General features: G+C 29.7%; 1 protein-coding gene across 1 annotated transcript in view; it reads right to left on the reverse strand.

Moving 5' to 3' along the window:
* Positions 1-3,743: 3,743 nt before the first annotated feature.
* LOC111679081 (structural maintenance of chromosomes protein 5) overlaps positions 3,744-22,152 on the reverse strand; it is a 28,581-nt gene continuing 10,172 nt past the window's right edge. The window contains exons 3-16 of the mRNA XM_023440577.2: positions 17,630-17,808; positions 17,311-17,557; positions 17,141-17,239; positions 16,417-16,701; positions 16,247-16,348; positions 15,980-16,188; positions 14,828-14,991; positions 14,614-14,743; positions 14,328-14,533; positions 4,907-5,124; positions 4,629-4,850; positions 4,341-4,565; positions 3,986-4,261; positions 3,744-3,935 (exon numbers count right to left, since the gene is read on the reverse strand). Of these exons, the coding sequence (XP_023296345.2) occupies positions 3,837-3,935; positions 3,986-4,261; positions 4,341-4,565; positions 4,629-4,850; positions 4,907-5,124; positions 14,328-14,533; positions 14,614-14,743; positions 14,828-14,991; positions 15,980-16,188; positions 16,247-16,348; positions 16,417-16,701; positions 17,141-17,239; positions 17,311-17,557; positions 17,630-17,808 (2,661 nt within the window). The 3' untranslated portion in view covers positions 3,744-3,836. The remainder of the gene's footprint in view (positions 3,936-3,985; positions 4,262-4,340; positions 4,566-4,628; positions 4,851-4,906; positions 5,125-14,327; positions 14,534-14,613; positions 14,744-14,827; positions 14,992-15,979; positions 16,189-16,246; positions 16,349-16,416; positions 16,702-17,140; positions 17,240-17,310; positions 17,558-17,629; positions 17,809-22,152) is intronic.

A 22,152-nucleotide genomic window follows, 5' to 3' on the forward strand; every position in this document is an offset into this window, starting at 1 on the left:
TTTCAATAATTTTATAGGAAAAACATAACTTTTAGCAGTGTTTATTGCAGCAGCAGGGGCTATTTTGCCAAAGGAATTGTGCTAATGCTAAAATTAACGCTTGATATGTACGATTATTGTTAATTTCAAAGCAGCCCAAATGCAGTCAAAGTAAACCCTACACCACACTAATGGGAACGGCATTTTGTTTATGTCTTAAAGTTTGTAACACCTGCGTCAATGTAATGATGTAATCCGTCCATAAATTAGCCTATTGAAATATTTTGTAAGCGGTACATGCTATACAAGAATAGGGTATTTATAAAATTCGACTCAACAAATTTTATATATACGAAATTTTGACTATATATTGTTAAAATGAGTAGTACATTCATTAATTAAGCAAACATCAATCTCTTGAATATAACTTCTACATTAAAAAATACTAAATAACTTATTGCTACTTACTCGCAATGTGGTAGGGTATGATGTATTCGGATACATTTTGTACTTTCATATTTTTGTTATTTTATGTAAACAAAAATAAAAATACTCATACAATTATATTAAATTCACACAGAACCTGTACATGTGAAAGAGTAATATTTCTTATGCTCACTTTCGTATCTATTTATTAATTTATGATTAAAAAGCTCAAAAAGACTGAAATTGTAATGAAATAATAAATGTTTAATGTCATATTCTATATCCTAAAACATTTTTTTATAAATGTTTCATCTCATAGTTTGAAGAACTAGTATAATAGAATTCCGTTTTACGTTCAGATAACCAATAAATAACATGAAACCATTTGGTCCCCAAAAAACAAATTTCAAACGACAAAGTTTGACACATTTCCTCCAATTGTATTCATAGCTTTTAAACTGACATTTTAATCGGTGTTGTCAAAAATTCCAATAATTAGTTTTTTAAATTATAAAAATGGATTGGTCTCATGAAATCAAAAGTAATCGGTTTTATGTCCGATTTAAAATGTAATGCTTTTTTGAATAAAAAACTATAACATAACGATTTTTTTTTTTCAAAATTGTAAAATAGGCTAAAAAATTTAAAAAAATAAAAAATAGAATTTTATTTTTTTAAAATAAAGTTTTGAAAAGAAAATTAAAAATGTATAAAAACGAAAAAAAGCGAAAACATCAAAATATGCACTAAAAGAGTAAAATATGCTCTAAAAACTCGAAAATATGCCTTTAATATGCTAAAAGGTCAAATCATGCAAAATTATGCTCTTATGGGTAAAATATGCAAAAATATGCTCTAACAAATCGATGCCAAAATTCTCAAATTGGTCTGAAACCTGTAAATATCTTATCCATGAGTCCATACGACGCACCACAAAAAACATGCATTTGCATATTTTGGTTTCCCTGGTGATGATTATTGTTTAAATTTCTTTAAACTTTGTTAATACACAAAAATTAGCAAAAAATTACATCATTTTTTATGGTTCGATTTTATAATTTTGAATATATGGTATGTATACAATGCACTTTATTTTCGTATATAATACTTAAGTATTATTGTTTAATTTTATCAATTTTTTAAAAAAATCACTAATAATTATCCACCTGGATGATTGTAATTCGTATGTTTTGGGTCATTCGTCATCGAGTATGAAGACAGTCGCCACTTTAGTGTCGTCTTTTTAAGCGGGAGCGGAGACAGTCGTCTCTTTACTGTCCTCAAGTAACCTATAGATTATACTCTTAAAAGTTGTTTTTTTTTTTTTTTTTGCATTTCGATAGTAGTTATTTTACCCATCTTTTAGTGAAATAATTATTACTTTCTACTAATATGCCACCATCTGGTTTTAGCAACTGGTTGTCTCCAATTCGTATGTTTTTGGTCTTTCGTCACAAATAAACTCTTTGTAATCGAGAAAGATGACAGTCGTCGCTTTAGTGTCGCCTTTGTAAGCGAGAGCGGAGGCAAATTACTGTCTCCAAGTAATCTAGAGATTAGGCTCTTAAAAAAGGTTTTCGTTTTATTGAACTTCCGAAAGTAGTTATTTTACCCATCTTTTGGAGAATAGATTGTTACTTTCTACTAATATGCCACCATCTGGTAAACTCAAATTTATATCTTTCGGGTCAATCGTCACATTGATGTCCCATAGTATTCTAGAGAGCAGACACTTGAAATTTTTTACCTTTATTTCCATTAATATCTTAACACCTGTTGGCTCCAATTCGCATGTTTTGGGCCATAAATCGTCACTATCCTATAAAACGTCCGTGTCCTAATTTTATTGCAAGAAAAGTAGCGCCAGTTAAATAGCTAGTAATGTGACTGACTTCCAGGAACCCATTTGGAGATTACTATACTTTAACTATTTTTGACCGTCTTCTGACGGTGTCTTTGTGGGGTGTTGAGTGACGATTGACTTTCTCGTAGGACAAGCCCATGTTAAAATAGTTGGTCGCAAGAGTAGTCAGGTGGCTAGGGGCTAACACAAGTGGTAGGTTAAGTGGTCAGTTCGGGACTGTCCCGTCGAACTGATGGAATGTACAACTTTTACATATGAAAATTTTGACAATACACACGTAAAATACTTGTCGTCTAACACCCTTTAGCTGTCATGCCTTAAAAGTCGCAATGTAAACATTCAAGATTTTACGAAAGCACATTTTTAAAAAAATATACATTGATTTCGAATTTGCATCTTCTTGAAATATACTTTTAAGTAACTTCCGGATAGTGTTTATAAACCGGTTACCCTGTTAACCGAAAACCCGATTTTTATTGCATATTTCGGTTTTTTATGAACCGGTTTGTAGACAACATAGATTTCCGGTTAACCGGGTTATCCCTTTTTTATGCCTCGGTTAATTGGTTTCATACAATTTAAACTTTTAGTACAAAAATTTATGTTTTTTTTTTGACAAAATTTTAAATATTATTTTGCGTTCGTGTTAATCAAAAGTTAGTATATGTTAAAAATATTTTGCACTGAAAAAAATCCATGCCTAATATATACGAAAAATTTCATTTTTTTATGAAAATAATTCTTAAATTTTATAAAAATGTTGTAGTTTTATTTAATCATAATATAATTAATTTCATTATGTCTAATTTCGCAAAAATTTAGGAAAAAAATATTACGAAAGGTTTTCGTACTTTCGTAAAAATAGAAAAGGGTTTTATTAAATAATATTTCTTATTATACACGAAATTTTTATAATTATTACGAAAATAGAAGTTACAAATTTTTTTCGTAAAGTTGAGCATGGATTATTGTAAGTGTATGTATATTAAATAAAGATTTGCAATTTCAGGCTTTTAAATGATTTTAAAATTTGTGTGGGTTGGAGAGGCATATTATTATTGTTTTTTTTTAATATGTGTCAAAATTGTCATAATTTTCAGGTTATACAGAATAATACATAGCTTAAGTTATGTTATACAGAACAATAGTTTGGTCCATTTCAGAAATTTTAATATTATTTTGGAGTTTATATGCCCGTTATAATACACTAATTCATTTTACGGACCAAAAATACTGTAACAAGAATTTTAATTATTTTTTCCGCGACAAGCTCTCAAAACGGAAGTTTTGAGACCAATTTCAGAAAAATTGCAGAAAATACCGGTTTTAAATAACCGGTTTTAACAAAAATAGACTCAGTAGAGCGTCTTTTCATAATTAGGGGAATCGTATTCGAGTGACAAACATCATTTGCAAATGTTTCCGTTTGATATTGTAGAACACACTATTTAATTCCATTTATTTTTTTTTCTCATTTATGGTTTAAAATAAAGGTTTATTATAAAAAAATAAATTAATAATCAAAGTATTTTAACAGTTTAATTAAGTAAATAGTACGGGCACGTGTTTAAGGCTGAAAAGAAAACACGTTTTGGGACTGAACCATTCTTCCGTTATATACTACATGTACAGACATTCGTTCATGGGTCTTCAGATTACGCAGAAGCTAAAAATCAAGCAATTAAATAAAATCTTAATAAATAAAACTGCAAATACCTTTGGAGTGACAAAAAAATACTGAGCTCGTCCTATTTTAGTTGTTTCATCGACCAGCATTTCAAATACTTTTCGTTCGTTTCGAGCGTCCATACCTTGATTAATTTCATCTACACATCGAAAAGGTACATGTGTAATATGTTGCATTGATAACGTATAAACAGCTATAGCCACAGCTCTTTCTCCACCCGATTGCACATTTCGGCTTAAGGGCTGAAGAGCAACATTTTTACGATATTGTACCAATATTTCAATGCCATATGTATCAAAGTCAAACTAGAAAAATATATACATAAATATATATATATATGGTTTAAAATAGAATGCGGAACCAATAGAAATATTAATAACGTACCTCTTCTTTTCTTACCAATTTTACTTCACCCACATAATTCATGGACTGCATAAAATCGCTAAAATGGCTATTTATAGTCATAATAACATTGTTGATTTGGGGAAACCATTTATCAAAGATTGACTTGATTTCAGTATTGTAATTATTATCACCTAGTTCATTAGTCGATATTTTTTTCTTCAAAGATTCCACATCATTTCTTCTTTCGTCAAACTCTCGCACAATCTATGTAATTTAATGAAATCCAATTAATATAAACTTTCAAAAATGTTTAATTTGCACAATTACTTCTGTATCCAGGTTATCCATGCAGTCTAAACGTCCACTAAAGTCGTGAATTGATTCACGAAGTTCCTCAAGATTATCTGGTAAACTTAAATAGAAATCCCGATGAGGAAAATTTACATCATTTGGATCCATGTTGTTTAATGCTATTTTAGCTTCGTTTAATTTTGTTTTGGAATCACGTTTTATCGCGTTGCATTTGTTTTGGATTATTTCTACTCGTTTCTTTAAATAAAATAATAAATTCATAATTTTTTTTAATTTTTTATTATCAAATATACCTCTGCTGAATCCCTTTTTTCTTTTGCAGTCTGTATAAAATTTGTTAGCTCTTCATTCTCCTGCCTAAATATTGACATCTTTAATTTCGAATAGGATTTTTTAGCAATGGCCATCTGAAATGCATTAAATGCATCAATTTTCTTTATTTGTAGATGCGTTATATCCTTAAAAAGTTGTAATCCATTTGCCTTCAAGGCTCGTTCCATTTCGGGTATAGCTATTGTCAAAAAACATGTATTATAATTATTAATGTTAGTTAATTATAACGTAAAGAAACATACGTTGGCGAACTAAATTATTGGCATAGAAAGCACTCTAAACTTTAGAAATGTTTTATTAGTCACTATAAAACATATCCATAATAAAACATTACATAATTTTGGTTATTACCCTAATGTATATGCAATTAAAAAATATATGAAACAACTAATTTGTTTTCACAATTATATTTTGATGTTAAACATTTTCTTATTGAGAGTAATTACTTAAAAACAGTTTTTAAAAAATATGTATGTAAATTATGAAAGTTTAAATTTTTCTTCCGTAATGAGTGTGCTGTCATTTAATAATAAAAAACAAGTAGGAAAGTATAGTCGGGCATGGCCGACCATACAATACCCTACACCATGAGTATATTTTTAAAATTTTTACTTTTTAATTTTTTTTATAAAGAAACTTTTATGTTGAATATTACCATAATTCCAAAATATTTAAGCAATTTATTGATAAAAAAAACTAAAATTTCTAAATGAGGCTTTATATAGGTCAAATATGGGGCGATCCTCGGTAAGTTTGGGAAAAGGATATATTTCTAAATAACAGTTAGTTTTGTTGAGTTTCATTTCGATACAAATGGTTACAAGTCAATTTTAGTCGTTTAAGACATTTTTTGAAGGGGGGTATGTATGTATATTAAAAAATGTTTTGTACAAAAAATTTGTGCTGTTTTATGTTATGATGACGCACAAAAACCTTGTATTATCATAAACTTAAAACTGTGTTGGATAATTTACAGGGGAGACAAAAAACTAAATAAAATGTTATATTGTTACTATAAAAACGTAATTTTTTTTACAAGACGCCCTTTTGAATTTCATATCAATAAACAATTGAGTTCTAAAAATTTCTACATGTATTTTGATGTAGTATACAATTTTCAATCCACTTTAAATTCTTTGTTTGTTAAGCCTTTTTGCATTTCAGGTGGCGATATATAGAATATCCTCATCCAGCACTTAAAAAACACGTCGTAGCTATCAATTATCTTTTATAGTTTAGTAAATATTTGTATTTAAAAATTGAATTTTCAACATTTTGACAGACACTACTCCAGTTTTTTAATAATAGCGGGTGTAACTATTTTCCAACTCCAAATCGGGAGTTACGGTTGTATGGGTACTTGTTGAAATAATAGACCGATTTCAACCATTTTCAATAGGCTTCGTCCCTGTGCCAAAAAACAAGCTTGTTCCAAATTTCATCAAATTATCCTGAAAATTGCGGCCTGTACCTTGCTCACAAGGTTTACATGGACTGCCAGCCGGGCGGACGGACATGTATTTTCACATTTTTTTTTTTTTTTTTTTTTTTTGAAAAAAGTAATTTATAAAATTTTGTGTTTTTCAGTAATCAGTTACATTACTTATTTTTTATCTGCAAGATATCGTTTAATCAGATGTGTAAGTTAAACTAAGATAATAACTAGCGTTACTGCTTATTAAAAAAAACAAAACATAGATTAAACTAGTTTTAGTGAGAGTTTTTGAGTTGGCAATCAAATGCCAATTAATAATCAGATTAGTTAATCTAAAAATAAATTGATTCTGATGTTTTTCCCTTTGACGTTTTCGAGTACAAGATTAAACTTCGCAATGTTGCCAGAAAACAGAAAACACCACTGTTTCTAATCAAAACAATGCATGTTTTATAAAAAAGAAAAAGACAATTGTAAATGTAACAATGTAAAAATCGATGAAAACTAAAATTTAAAACAAAAAATATTTTGTGAAGTCCCCATAAGTTAATATTTAATAGTTAATAAATGTAATAAAAAATCAATGAAAACCTAAATTTTATTATTTTTTGCATCAGCTGCTTACACTTAGTTTCCTCAAGTTTAAACCAACTCCATTGTGATCTTAAACTAGCAAACAAAATTAACTGATTGAGTATTCAAAAACAACTTTCGAGGATTAATTTTAATTTAATCCCTAATCCTTTACCTAAAGATTGGCCATAAATCTGTTAAAAATAACATTCAGAGCATATCGCTTTGTCATCTCCTAAACGGTTTTTGTTATGAATTGTTGTTGTAACAGTTCAACTGTGACCGATAGTTCTTTCCTGAAATTAGAATAAAAACTTAATGATTTGAGTTTCCGTGTGGAGTTGTCCGACCTCCTATCGGACGCGTCCCAGGTAACGGATAGAGGGAGCTTATGCATGGTCTTTTTCGATACATTTGGATGCAAATTGTCAAAAACATCGATGAAATAGCACAATATATAATGTCGCAAACTTTTCAATGAACCAAAAGATCTGATGAATGAACTACATACAAAGCCTCAGTGAATTCATTCAAAAAACTTCCCAGGTAACTTACCATGGATTAACAGAGTGGAAAGACCACAAATATATAGTCAAATTCCCGTCGGAATTGTTATGGTCGAGGACAAGATAAAATAAGCAATAAATAGCTTTGACCCATATAAGTCACCGGACCCGGATGGCCTTCCTGCTGATCTGCAACATAGAATGTGGAAGTAAATACGCCATGGCTATTGAAGATATTTTAAGCCTGTCTAACATGATCATACATACCAGACCAATGGACAAATGCACCGTGTCTTTTTTCCTAAAGGAGGGAAAGCAACGCATACCAAAGTGAAAGATTTTAGGCCTATAAGCTTATCATCATTTCTGCTTAAAACCCTAGAGAGAATTATTGATGTCCATATTAGAGGTTCAATAGATCGAAGACTTTTATCTTCTCAAAATACCTACATCAGGGATAAATCAGTTGAGACAGCCCTACATTCACTTGCAGGATATATAGAAAAATTAGTTAGTTGCCTTTGTGGACATAGACGAAGCCTTTAACAATGTAAAATTCGACATCATCACATCAGTTCTAGAAGAGTTTGTTATTGATACATAAAAAATCACGTTTGTAAAAAACCTACTCCAATACAGGATTATTTGTTTCAACATGTTAACAGCAGATATCCAAAGAATGGTATATAGGGTCACACCTCACTTCTGTCTACTCAGAAAATTGGACTCCCAGGGATACAAGACTGTCGCATACGCGGATGACGTTGCGCTAGCAGTATCAGGATATCATCTAAATACGATTGTGTGTCATACTTGATAATAAGCTATCATGAAAATCCAATATCACGACCAGGGTAAAAAAGGCAACAGCAATGTACATTTGCAGAATGGCTTTAGGCAAAATATGGAGTATATATAAACCTCAAACTAGTAAACTGGTTTAATGAAGCGGTCATTAAACCGATTCTCTTCTATGGTGTGGTTGTCTGGTGGAAAATACTGGACAAAAACTCAAATTGCTTATTCCTGGACAAAGTCCGATGGAGGATATTAATCCTAATAACAGGATCACTGAGAACAACATCGACTAAATCTCTCTTCGCACTATTGAACTGGATTCCTACTGATCTGTTGGCTAGAAATGATGAAAAAGAAACTGACAGTAACATTTCCTAAGAAAAAAAAAAGATTATTTATGCAAAACTTTAATTGATAATGAGTAAAAAGTGCTTACGTAATTATCGAAAATGAATAACGAACGTAGAATAACAATAATCGTTTAACAAAAAAATTTTTCTGAAGAGAACCTTGTTTGGAAGCTATGTGAACTGATCAAAATTTTACAGTGACTTTTCTGTGCGTAGAAGTAACATTATTATCTTAATTAGATAATGGGTAAGGTGCGTTTAAGTGACCTTGTATACTATGGGATCTTTGACCAATTCTGGACCGATCGGGAAAAAATTTTACGGTAACATTCATTTAGTTAAAGGTTATATTTATGACAAATTTCGAGAGGATTTCTTGTGTTGGAAGGGTTGTTGTATTGAAGCTATGACCAAATATGGAACAATATACATTTTTTTCCTTGATATGAATTCTATTGATATTTAACTTTAATTTGTAAAATTTTTTGAAGATATCTTTATTCTAATTGAAGTTATTAACAATAAACACATTTTCAGGAATATGAACATTTTGTTGATTCTGGCACCAAGAGATGTATCTCTGACAAAATTCATCAATTTATCTGCAGTAGTTTTTGTAAAAAAAACAAATAAATATGTGAAAAATCGCAAATTTTTTACTCATAACACTGAAACTATTTCAACGATCTTGCTGATTTTCAATACCAAACTCCTTAGAATAACAATGAATATTTTGAGTGAATTTTATGGCTTCCATTGCTTCGTTTTAACGTGATCGTGTTTTTTTATACGGACAGACGGACATATCTAGATCGAATTTGCTTTGTTGGGCCTTAGATAAATATTTCTCAGTGTTACGAACAGAATAAAAAACTTGTGATGGTGGAGGGTACAAAAATATAAACGCCTTCATCAGGCACAGCTATTGGTTCTAAAAACCACATGGTCACACTAAATCGTGGCATTTTTAACTTTCTATACCTCTATCTATACACCTCTTATTACTTAACCTTAAAACAATTCTCCCTCTCTCTGCTTTTCATTTTCAGGTATCACAAAGGGACAAGTGTCCGACCGAACGTTCTCGTACGGGTTCAGTAAAAAATGGGGTTCGGCCAATGTTCGGTGTTCCGCGACCAATGTTCGGTGCACCGAACACCGACCCCCGAACTTTTTATAAAATGTTTGTTTATCATACTTTTACATATCAAAAAGTTTTAAAAATGCTGTAAATTTGTTTACAGAAGTTATCATACATCATGGCAGTACAATAAATGTCCGATATACATAGATACAATACGCCTTTTTAACTGTTCGGCTGATTTGAAAAACAGTTAACCAGAAAGTTATTAAAAGCTAAGAAAAGTGAAACATTTAATTTGAATTATCTAGTTTCGACTATATATCCTTGATCTCATTTGACCCTTTTCAAAAAATCTTCCGGAAGTTCGTATATTGGTTTTAAATGTTATAAATTTATTATTTTTTAATCATAAATGCGTTTTTCAGTTAAGAAAAAAGATCGTGTCCACCGAAATTTGAAAATCGAACAAAGTTCGGGTTTGGCCAAACTTTCAAATTTACCGAAGTTCGGTTTCGGTGTTCGGTACCGAACGAAATTTTGAATTCGGTCGGACTCTAAATATTAACAAAAAAATGTTTTATATTTTTAATTAAAAAATTAACTGTATTGTCGAATTTGGTAATTAATATGACAGAATTTTAGTTCTGACTAGGGATGCCAATTCCTATATATTTCAAAAAGATAGAAATTACCATCCTATTTTATTTTTAATAATGTAAAACGAATATAAATTGATTTATTCATTTCGTTTTTAACACATCGAAATGTTGGTCATAGACCCAAAAAATATACAATTTGTATTTGTAAATTGAAAAAACGAATTAGAAGATTCATTCTATTTAAGCTGCAAATTTAGACGAATTGATTGAAAAAACCTATAGGACCTTCTCTAAAAATCACATTGGTGCCTATTTTAGTATTAATACATTACAATATTTTGATGATGGGTATTTCATTTCGCACAATCGAATTAACATTTATTTTTTTTTATATTAGAAGATCTTGCATTTTAAACTTTACACAAGCCTGAAGCAAAAGGGTTCTAAATTCATATTCAATAAATTGAATTTATAAGTTCACATGGAACAGTATGAGGTGCTTAGATCAAATTTCGGAACATGATATGGGCATTTCCACTGAAAAGTCTACTTTTGTCACATCACGTCACGCAACATTAAATGCCTATATCTAGGTAAATATACATACATATATTTAAATTGTTTAAATTTTATGTAGAGGTCTAATAGCTCTATGCATATGATAAAGAGGACACCAATCTAAAAGCATGGCCCTAAGATATTGTCAATTAAGGTGCGTGACGTCACAAAAAATATACTTTTTGGTGGAAATGTCCATATTTATTTTTATTTAGGAAGTATGTTGTTAAAGAGTTTCAGAAATTATGAAAAAAGTTTTTATTTAAATGATTTCATTAATTTATTGTTTTAATTTAAATACATCTTTTGCATGCTAAAATTAAAAAAAATAAACAATTTTTTACAAACAAGATGATTTCAAGATTTTCATATTAAAATAATTAAATGTACATATATAATGTACATGACTCTAAAGTGTATTAAAAAGATATTTTCAAATTTGAAATTATATGTATAGGACAAAGATAGAAATATAATTTGCTGGAGTGTGGATATATATCTGATATCTATTCACCAAGATTTTAAATTATTACATTCTTCTACTGCCATTCAGTATATAATGTCGTATTTTTTACAAGTGAAATTTGCAGCTAGATTTTTATTTTTGCATAAATATTTATTATCAAACAACAACATTAAACGTACGCGTGAAAAAGAAGACGATGCTGATACCTCTAACAGGTTGACACATATGATTAAAAAACCTAAGCCTTTATGTTCTCAGAGATCTGAGAATATTAATTATTATTTACCACTACAAACTCTCGATGATGATACTGATACCTGTTTATGTTAACATACCTCATATTACAGTGTTAAAATGTGAAATAGAACAGTTGCATGAAATCTGCAGATATTTAAAAATAATAGACTATTCGATGCGTAACATACATCTCAATTGTGTTGAAACTTCAATCTGGAATATTTTACATACGTTGCAAAAAATGAAAAGCCGTATAAGAATGTTCCATTGGGTCTTGACAAAACCGATCCTTTTCTTATTAAAAACAAACTAATCGCAATGAGTCTCAATACATGTCAAAATAATCATAAGAGCAAGATACGGACGCAATGAACAAATAATTTTTGTTGTATACTTTGAAGGTAAAACTATCACTTTAAAAGAATTAAAACAAAAGTATACAACTATAAACTATATAAAAGTAAAGTGGGAATACCAAAAAGCTATCACAATGCTATAACTGTCAAATGTTCGGCCATTGTTAAGCAAGTGTAAGGTAAAAACGTTTTGCGCTAAATGTGCTGGAAACCATGACACTGCTACGTGCAATGTAACAGTAGAGAAATATGTCTATTGCAATCGTCCACACAAATCAATGTCACCCGATAGTCCTAGTAGGATCTCTAACATGCAAATAAGGCAACGCAACCAACAAGACACACAGGTTTAGCTTTTAATAATAATGCAGACTATACCAATAATTTTCCAAAATCGTTATATCAGCAAAGTTTATCCAAAACAAATTGCTTGGGTCTTAATGGAAATAACCATTTTAGTGGCTTTACACTTTACACGTGTCGCTGCTACAACAGCAACAACAACCATAACCGAATGACTAAATTAAATAAAAAGTACAGTAGATCATGGAACAATATGTTATATACTCTAGACAAGTCACATTCTGAAAAATTTCTAAAATTCTTAAGAAAAAAATGAAAAACATCCCTATCCTAAACACAATGGCGCAGTACCCAGCAGAAAAAATGTGATTTACTAGCTCAACAATTTAACTAAATCATAACATGACATCTTAGCGATGCTAAAACGATTGCATACGTGAATAACACTGTAAACATTATCAGAAATACTATTGTTACACCAAACACAGATTATTTTATAACCACATCCACAAAAATAAAATGTGTTACGCTTATTTTTAATTGTTGTCTTAAATTGTGTTATTTTCCCCAAATTTGGAAAAACACCAAAACCATACCAATTGGTAAACAAAATAAACCTGGGGATTCATAATCAGCAAATTACTTGAGAAAATAGTGAATGAAAAATTGACCACATTTATAGAAGCTAAAAAGTACCACCTCCACAACAATTTGGATTTATATTTGAGCTGGAAATTTGGACAAAAATGAGGCAAGAAGTCATAATAGGACCTCCTCCGAAAAAATACTATCAATACTTTACAATATATTGATGGTGGATATTTCATTTGTGTACATTCGAATACAAGTTTTATTTATTAAGATTTTGCAATTCAAACTTTCTACAAATCTGAGATTAGCTTGATCTGAATGTATATAAAATTTTCAATAAATACTACGAATATGTTATGTTCCAAAACTCATATATATTTATGTAAAATTCAATTTTTTTCATAGAAAAATATTGATGTTCGAATAATTGAATTAAGTTCTGTTATAATTATAAATACGCATGGAATCGTATAAGGTTTTACACCGCTTTAGTGTGAGGGTATATTAGCTTTGTGCTGATTATTATATTTAGCTATGTCCATCCCCCTGTCCGATCATCTATGGTTCCGGAGATGAAGCCTATTGAAAATAGTTAACATCGGTCCATTATTTCAACTTTCCCCCTTACAACTGAACTCGCCGAAAAGGGCTTTAAAATTCATAATTACGTTTAATATACTCGTATCACGACAAAAAGCTGCAAAACCAAGTTCCATACTAGCCTTTATCATCCTGATGAATTTTATAATTGTAGGGCCTCATTTAACCCTAGCTCCTATAAAAATTGAAAATAGGCAAATATTTTTTCAGTGCAATTTCATTGAAAAAATACAAATAGTGTGTGTGTAGTGGTGATTTTTTTCATCTGCCTCTCTGTCATAGATGGGCACTTTGCAGTACGAGTAGAAATGCAGTAAAGATAAGTTTTTACTGTTTTCTGAAAAAATTTTCAGTATTCTGTAAAGTTTTACTGGTTACTGAAAAATTTTTCAGTATTCAGTATGTTTTTAATGGTTACTGAAAAAAAATTTCAGTATTCAGTAAACAACACTCTTCACTGTTGCAAAGAATTTAAGCGGCCGTAATATATAAACTCATAGAATTTATATCATGTGCAAAATCGTTATAAACTAGTGTTATATACATATTTCAGATTTGAAATTTTTGAATAAGATGAAAAAGATCGTGAAATTTATTTATTTTTTTTTTTTTATTATTAATTTATTATTAATTACGAAAACTGCGATACCAACTTTTTTGAGTGGATTGACGATTTGTAAAAAAATTATGAGCTTAGAAAACATTCCCTTAAAATAAGAAGTCCCACAAAAATTGTGTAAATAAACGTGTATGTATATGATGCCAATATTTAATGTTAATTTGATCTGACCATTAATTTTCAAAACGATTTTTGAATTCTTTAGTGTAGTGCAATTGTAGCATAATCATAATTATTTTTTGAAAACTACTAAATATTACGTGTAAATAATCTACTAAAATATAAAATAAATAATAACATACACACCAATTATTTCCTTTTTTAGTTCAGAGATTTTATGTTGTTGTCGTTTCAATTGGTTAGATTTCTGTTCAAATTCTTTAAGTTTTCCTGTAATTTCTTTTAATACTTGAATATGCTCCATAGCACAAACTTCTTTTTTGCGCAATTCTGCTTCGATAGAAGCACGTTTGTTTCGTAGTGAATCATTTATAGGATTAAGTTCTGCCAGCCTTAAATTGAAAAACAAAAAAATATTTACAAATTTATATACATATATTATTAAATAATATATATATGTATATATAAATACCTGTGTTTAATATTATTAATTTCTCGCTCGTCTTTACTTGAGAGAAATCCTTTGCCTTTAATATGAGATTGCATAAGATACTTTTCCCTATTGCCATATTTGGAAATAGTTAGTTGATATCGCATATTACCTAAATATTTACAAATATTATCATTAGAACCATACGTATTTTATTAAGAGAAAGAGTATCAATTCTATTATTTTAAAGTATTACCGCCATAATAGCATCGAATTTCATTTGGTATTTGGTCGGTAAAATTGCTGACATCATTAGCACCGTATGGTATGTTTTGTAAATTACACAATGAGCATAAATATCCTAAGAGAGCTGGTGGACCATTTATTAGATCTATTAAATATGCGTTAAATCCATATTGACTGAAAGAAAAATATAAATTTTATTTTAGAGACTTAAATACACATTTAATTTAATATTAATTCAATAATAACATTCGATGATTAATTCCAATAAAAACTCTAATCGTTCACCTAAAGATTGGATCTTAAAATAAAATTGATTGTGTTTTTGGATTTATATTCAAAAGGAATTTTTGGATTATAAAAACCAAAAATATGTAATCTCATTTTTAAATGTGATTAAGACATACAAGCGCAGCGACCTCTCAATTGAGCTCTCTGGTTTATTTTCCAAACTAAGAGAATGAGAGCTTAGAAGTTTTTTGATTTAGTTACACATAGAGAAATCTGTGTTGTTAAACATTAAGATAAGTTCTTGTTTGCAGAAAGTTATTTTTGCATATGAGAATGCTTGATATTTAATATTTATTTTAATTTTAAAATATCTCAAGAAAAATTATCATCAAATACGTAAAAATATATTTGAAGAATTTTTTTCTGAGTAAATGTAAAAGATGAATCAACGATATAAACTCCTAAACAAATATTAATTCTAGATATACAAGCCTATTTACAACATTAACCCGTAAATATTTTCAATTAGTTGACATTTATAGTACTGTATATGAGCGCAAACCTCTTGGAGGATATTTTTATACACCTATTTGATCCATTATTTGTTTCATTTGTAATAATAATAATAGGTCGTGTTTAAATTTTTTCCAATCCTATTCAAAAAAAATCCAGAAATTTCATTTTTTTTGTTATTTATAATAAAGTACACTGCAAAGTAGTGAAGTCACTACACTAAAAACAGTAAAAATTTTACAAACTTTTCTTTCAGTTCATGGAATACAAAATCATAAAGTGAAGTAGTGTTAGTGTGGGAAGAAATTTTTACGCTCTGCCGATGTATGGATTATGAGTTAGTAAAGTATGACTTCCATTATTTTTTAGGGATTAAAAATACATACATATGTTTACTTTTTTATAGTTAAATTATACATACCGAATTTGTTCAATTCCTAATTTTGGAATAAAAATTGATTCATTTGGTATTGGTGCATGAAATACGTTCACCATTAATTTTTTGTTAACACATAATTCTGAAACGAGCGTCGAAACATCAGATGTCTTTTCGCAAGAGAATGCCAAAAGGTCGCGCAAGTTAATTGTGTTTTCTATATATTTTGCAAACTCAGGATTTGATACATTTAACTACAATGGAGAAGAGACATAATTAAATATTTAACTTATTAATAATTTAGTTGATTACCTCTATAATTAATGGCTTGTAAACACGACCTTCGAACAGTTCCATATTTGAGTTTAACCAGAGGATTGCTTCATATACATCAGGATGTTTTATTTTTAAAAACTAGTTTAATGAAAATATAATAAAAGTAAATGAAAAATAACCTTATTTTTGTTAATAAATGATCACACCTGCATTTTTTGTTCAGTTTCATTTTCTAGTTGTTTAAGCCGTGTTTTAAGATGTTGAATTTCAGGAATACTATCGTTTAGTTGATTCGATATATTTCTGAGCTCATTACTAAGACGTTTCGTTTCCAATTTACATTGATTCAATTTACTCTCGCTTTCAATCTTTCGTTGAGCGTCTGCAAGCTTATTCTCATTTAAATTTCTTAAGTCTTCGGCGTATACTTCAAGCATTTTTGTTTCTTTTATTATCTCACTTTGCCTCTCATTTCTCTCACGTTTGCGTTTCTATAATAAGTTGTTAATTAGCATATACTGCATACATATCGTTTAATTAATGCAAGACTGACACGACACCAAAACTATAATTTTAAGAAAAAGACTTTGAATGCTTTTTGACATAACACTAACTTTTGAATCATGAGATTTATGATTTAACACAAAAATCAGCTGTGTTACATAGTTTACAACAAAAGGGTGCTCACGGTTTATATAAAAAAGTCGGTGTAACTATAATAGGATATTTAATATATTACCATGAGTGAAAACCGGTAATATTTTAGTTGGGTCTGGTTTGATTCATTCTTTTCATTACATAAAACTTGTAAAAAGTGTTTTGTTTAATATACATAAGTAAATAATTATATTATAAAGGTTTCTATGACACTATATGATAACAGTAGCGTAAATACCTTAAATATTTTAATAAATTTAATATTAAACAAACCTCAAATTTAGATTTTTCTTCACTTATCCTCTTTTTTATTAATTCAATGTCATTTATAATTTTTGATTTGCTTGCATCGGTAACTCTCAAATTACGGTCCTAAAATTATAAATTACAAATAAATAAATTTGTTTTTGTTTTTGTAATGTGACATTAAACTTTATACTCACCATTTCCTCAATTTCTCTCTTTAATTTTTCTGTTGTGGTATCAATCATGTTCTTTTTGTTAATAATTGCTTTATATTCTTTATCGCTTTTTTTGAAATTTGTTTTGGCTATTTGGAGATCATTCTCACATTCTGAAATCTCGCTATTTAGCTTTTCTATTTCAAGCATTAGCTTTTTAGCGTTGCAGACATTTAATTTCTCTTCAATATCTTTGCGAGCATTATATCTTTCCAATTGTACTTTAAGCCTTTAAATAAATTAGTTTTATTTATTTTAAATCTTTGTATTAATACAGATAGTTCAATATTTAAATACATACTCTTCAACGCGCAGTTTCGTTTCTTCTAATTTCTGAACCAAATTTTTATGCTCCGAAATTCCATTTTTTTGTTGATTTCTTAATTCTTTTAACTTTTTAAAATTTTCAATATCTTCCGTTTGGCATACAGAATCAATTGTTTTCTGGAGTATTTCGGAAGGCTCAATTTTGGCAAAATCCTAAAAGAAATATATAATAAAATATTAATTTATAAAATTTTAAATCTAATATTTGTATTAGGGAAAGTAATATTGTATTTAAGTTACATATGCGAAATTGTTTATAAAATTGTCAAAATTATAGAAATTAGAGAAAGTTTCAGCTTAAAACGAAATACTAGAGCTATTAACGATATATTAGAGCTATTATTGTTGCCGCTAGGGTTACATATATAAACCACAGACATACTACAGCCCTTTATCCTAGCAGTAGTTTCAGACGTTATTAACAATGCCAAACCATCTAAAACACCTTGGAGAACGGGGAGTTGACTAGGGATTTCATGTCAGTAAGCATCCTCGTAATACCCGAAGCTTGAAAAAGGGGTATAGTTATATGAAAACTATTTAAACCCATTTCAATGATCTCTCTCCTCTCACTAACATTAACTGTCGTTCACATTATCGATGTTAATAAAGTTTTATTCCCTTATTTAAAACCAACATTTAATTTTGTAAAAAGTTTATAAAATAAAATCTTTTTTTTTTCATTTATCTATTAAAATTTTATTTGTTTCAATTACATTACTATTATTTTTGAATAGATTTAGGCCGGCTTTATTACTTCTCAGTAGAACTAGGCTTAACTTGCTGTTAGAATAAACTCGGAACAAATTTAGGCGGACTTTAACCGATGATTGTGTTTTTCAGTTTTAGATTTAAGTTCAGTTAACTTTGTTAGTATTGCCAACTTTTCACTCAAAAACATAAACAATGAACAACTGTTTTTTGCAAACAATACTTTCGTAATTCAGGTGTGGGTTGGGGAACAACTCTCGCGTCATCCCTAGAAGCCTACTTATGCCCTTTGTGGCATCACAGAGTTTTGTAATAGTTTGAAAAAGTTTGAAAAACAGAAATTTCATATCTTCCCAAGACTTAAAAGACTTATTGGTGTTGTACGTAAAGCGTAGATACTCGATCTAATAGTTTGGTGATAAATTGTTTTTATGGGATTTGAATTTGTTTTGGGAGCATTTCCATAAAAGGAAAGCCCATAATATATTTTGCTTAGAATAAGGGTTAAATTTGTAAGTGTTTTTATGTGAGTATAACTTTTTGTTGCTAGATATCTTACGAGATAAAATCTGGACCCAAGTGATCTTTTTACATACGAAATATGTTCTTTCCAACGATAAATGGAAGTGCAGTTATGCTTCCTGCAGATATGTAATAAGATAATTTTTTCTAACGATAATTTTGCACCAGATGTTTCTGACAATTCTTCCAGTTAAAATTGCTTTTATGTAGTTATATATTTTAGACTTAATAGCCCATGCCCTCAATGTATCCAGTATGGTCTTTGTTGGGTTTAGGAATACAGGATGTGGAATTATACCATTATCAAATATTTTGTTATAATGTTAAAAAAAGACTTAGTTTAGTTGAGTTCGAAAGATTTTTAATCATTTCATAGGAAATTCTATCAAATCCTGGAGATGGACCTTAAACTTTATTTAAAACCATTACCAGTTCACACATATCAATTAGGAATTCAATAAGTTCCGCTAATTTATTTCCAGCTCGTATATTTGTACAGATCTTGTTTTTTGCAGAATTAAAGCCTGTTGAAAAGTTCGAATCTGAGGAATACTCTGACCATTTGCTACCAAAAATGATTCCGTAGAAATAGGTTGTGCGAAGTTACGTTGATAACATATTGACTCCACTCCATATCATAGATATTGGAGAGTCTCTACATATATTTTTTTGTAAAATTCTCAAAACTAGGGGCTTTAGATTTTTTACATTTAAGCCCAAATTTGGCGTTACATTTTTTATAGTTGATTAAATGCTTTTTACAGATTTGCCATGTTTTGGTTTTTTCGGCTCGAAGTTCCCATAATATAGTATTCTACTATGGAACGAAATGCTTTTGAACTGCTGATGTTTGTGTGCAAATACGGCATTATTGTTATTTATATTATATTTGTTGAATAACTGGACATTTTTTATTGTTGGATTCAGTTTAGTGCATGGTGTTGGATTGTGTTTTGTTGATGAACGGTTGAAGTTTACATAGAAGAAAACCAATTTAAATTTCTTTTTGCAAGGAAAATTGATTAAAATGTATGTAAAAATGTAATATATAATGGTGTGCTAACCACTTTACCTTCTTGAAATTTGGTTATTTTAAGCCTTTAGACATGAAAAATATAAAATTGTATATATTTTTCGAGTACTTTGTTTTTATAGCAATATATTTTGGACAAATCTTTTTATTTTTGTCGGTTTCTTTTTTTCATATTTTGGAAAATCAAATATTATTTATGTTAAAGTTCCTTTTTTCATTGTTGGATCGGGATCCAACAAAATAATTTCCTACTGAGGAGGAAGACATTATTAAGCACTCCCACTAGTTACAAAATAATTAAGAAATTAATGCTAATTATTTTAAGTAGCTACAAGCACTTTTTATTGAATGAACATATTTTAAATTTTTTACAAAGCTCCTGTATTACAGCTACCGCACAACAGAAGCTTCATGATAGCCTCAAGCTATATGGCAGATGTCCCGTAATTGGGACATCTGACGACATAATCCTAGGCTATGATGCCAATGCAAGGCATACAATCTGGGGTAGCAGTGAAACTAATGAAAGGGATGAGTCAATCTTTAATTTAATTAATACTAACAACCTAAACATATGTAACTCAGGCAACAAACCTATATTAATTTTTCCAAGTACGGATAATTACAATGGGTGGGAGGAAGAAATGGACATTACACTCATTAAGGACAGATCTAAAATATCAGTTGACAGGTGGAGGGTATTTAATGAAAAGTCTTTTTCAGATTCTCTTCGATATTATAATACAAAAGTCGACGGAAAGAATTCAAGTATAAAGGGATCCTTAGACAAAAATAAATTCCCGTGGTTGATGATTCAATCGCAGGTCTATAGATAAAAATTTTAGCAAAGTCTTAGGAAAGGCTTTCGAAGTCCAATCACAAAGGTAAAGAAAAGCTTCCCTCCATGGTGGAATTCTGAGCTATACAGGCTATGTATGGAAACACGTAGTGCTTTTAGAACATGCTACAACAATAAATAGTGGCAGCCATACCGCAATAAACTAAAAGTCTATAAGAAGGCTATAGCACTCGCAAAAACAACCTCATGGAGAAGTTTCTGCGAATCTACAGATAACACAAAGGACTCTGCTAGACTTAGCGAAGTTCTTGTAAAGGGCCAATCTAATCCAACCTTTATTAAGAGGAAGGACGACACTTGGTCAGAATCTTCTGCAGAATTTCTTGACATCCTACTGAATACTCTCTTCCCTGGCTGCAAAAATGCTGTCAAGGAAATCTTCATTCCTTCATTGACAATAGGACTCCAACGGGAATCAATAACAATGTCATCTCCTATGATAGAATCTCATGGGTGACCGATGATTTTTCCACAGGTCGGCGTATTCTCTTCACTTCTTTGGCTTATCGTGATTAGCTACATTATGTCTGGAGATCTGGTGCTACTCAGCAACTGAGCCACAGACAATGGTCTAGGAGTAAACGCAAGCAAGACACACACGACCACGACAAAGACCACGGTATCTAGGAACTATTCTTCTTCTTACATACGGATCAGTTGGGGGTATTGCACTAAATTTGTAGTTTCCTTTTAATGTTAGTGATAGTGCAAAATTTTTCATGACAAAGTGAGAAGAAATATGTAGATTTAGAATACTTTTGGTCCACCAAATTCGTCGGAGTTAGGTTTTGCTTTTTATAAAAAATGATTTCAAAATTGCCTTAATTTTTATCCATACAAAAAGAAATATTTTTAAAAAAGTTTAGAATTTTGTTCATTCCATTTCATTTTTTTTTTTTTTTTGAAATAATGTGCAACTTATAACACAACAAAATTGTTTTGCGGATCAGAAATACACTAAAAAATTCTGAGAAATAATTTCAGAGTTATACACAAAAAAATGCAGTATTTCTCCTATACTTTTATCATATCGCGACTCATCACTGCCTATATCTCTGGACTTTTTAATTTTTTTTTTTTGCAAATACTACTTGACATCCCTTAATCAAAAATGACCAGACCTCCGATACTTATAGACCTATTTTACTGGTTTTAGGGCGGGTTTCTTACTCATCAGTTAAACTAGGCTTAACTTGCTGTTAGATTAAACTCGGAAAAAATTTAGGCGGACTTTAACCGATAATTGTGTTTTTATACCCTCCAACACCATCAGTGGTGATAGAGGGTATATATAACTTTGTCATTCCGTGTGTAACACCAAGAAATATTCATCTAAGACCCAACAAAGTATATATATTCTGGGTCCTTATCA

Source organism: Lucilia cuprina, chromosome 5 (assembly GCF_022045245.1).
Source record: "Lucilia cuprina isolate Lc7/37 chromosome 5, ASM2204524v1, whole genome shotgun sequence".
Classification (NCBI taxonomy): domain Eukaryota; kingdom Metazoa; phylum Arthropoda; class Insecta; order Diptera; family Calliphoridae; genus Lucilia; species Lucilia cuprina.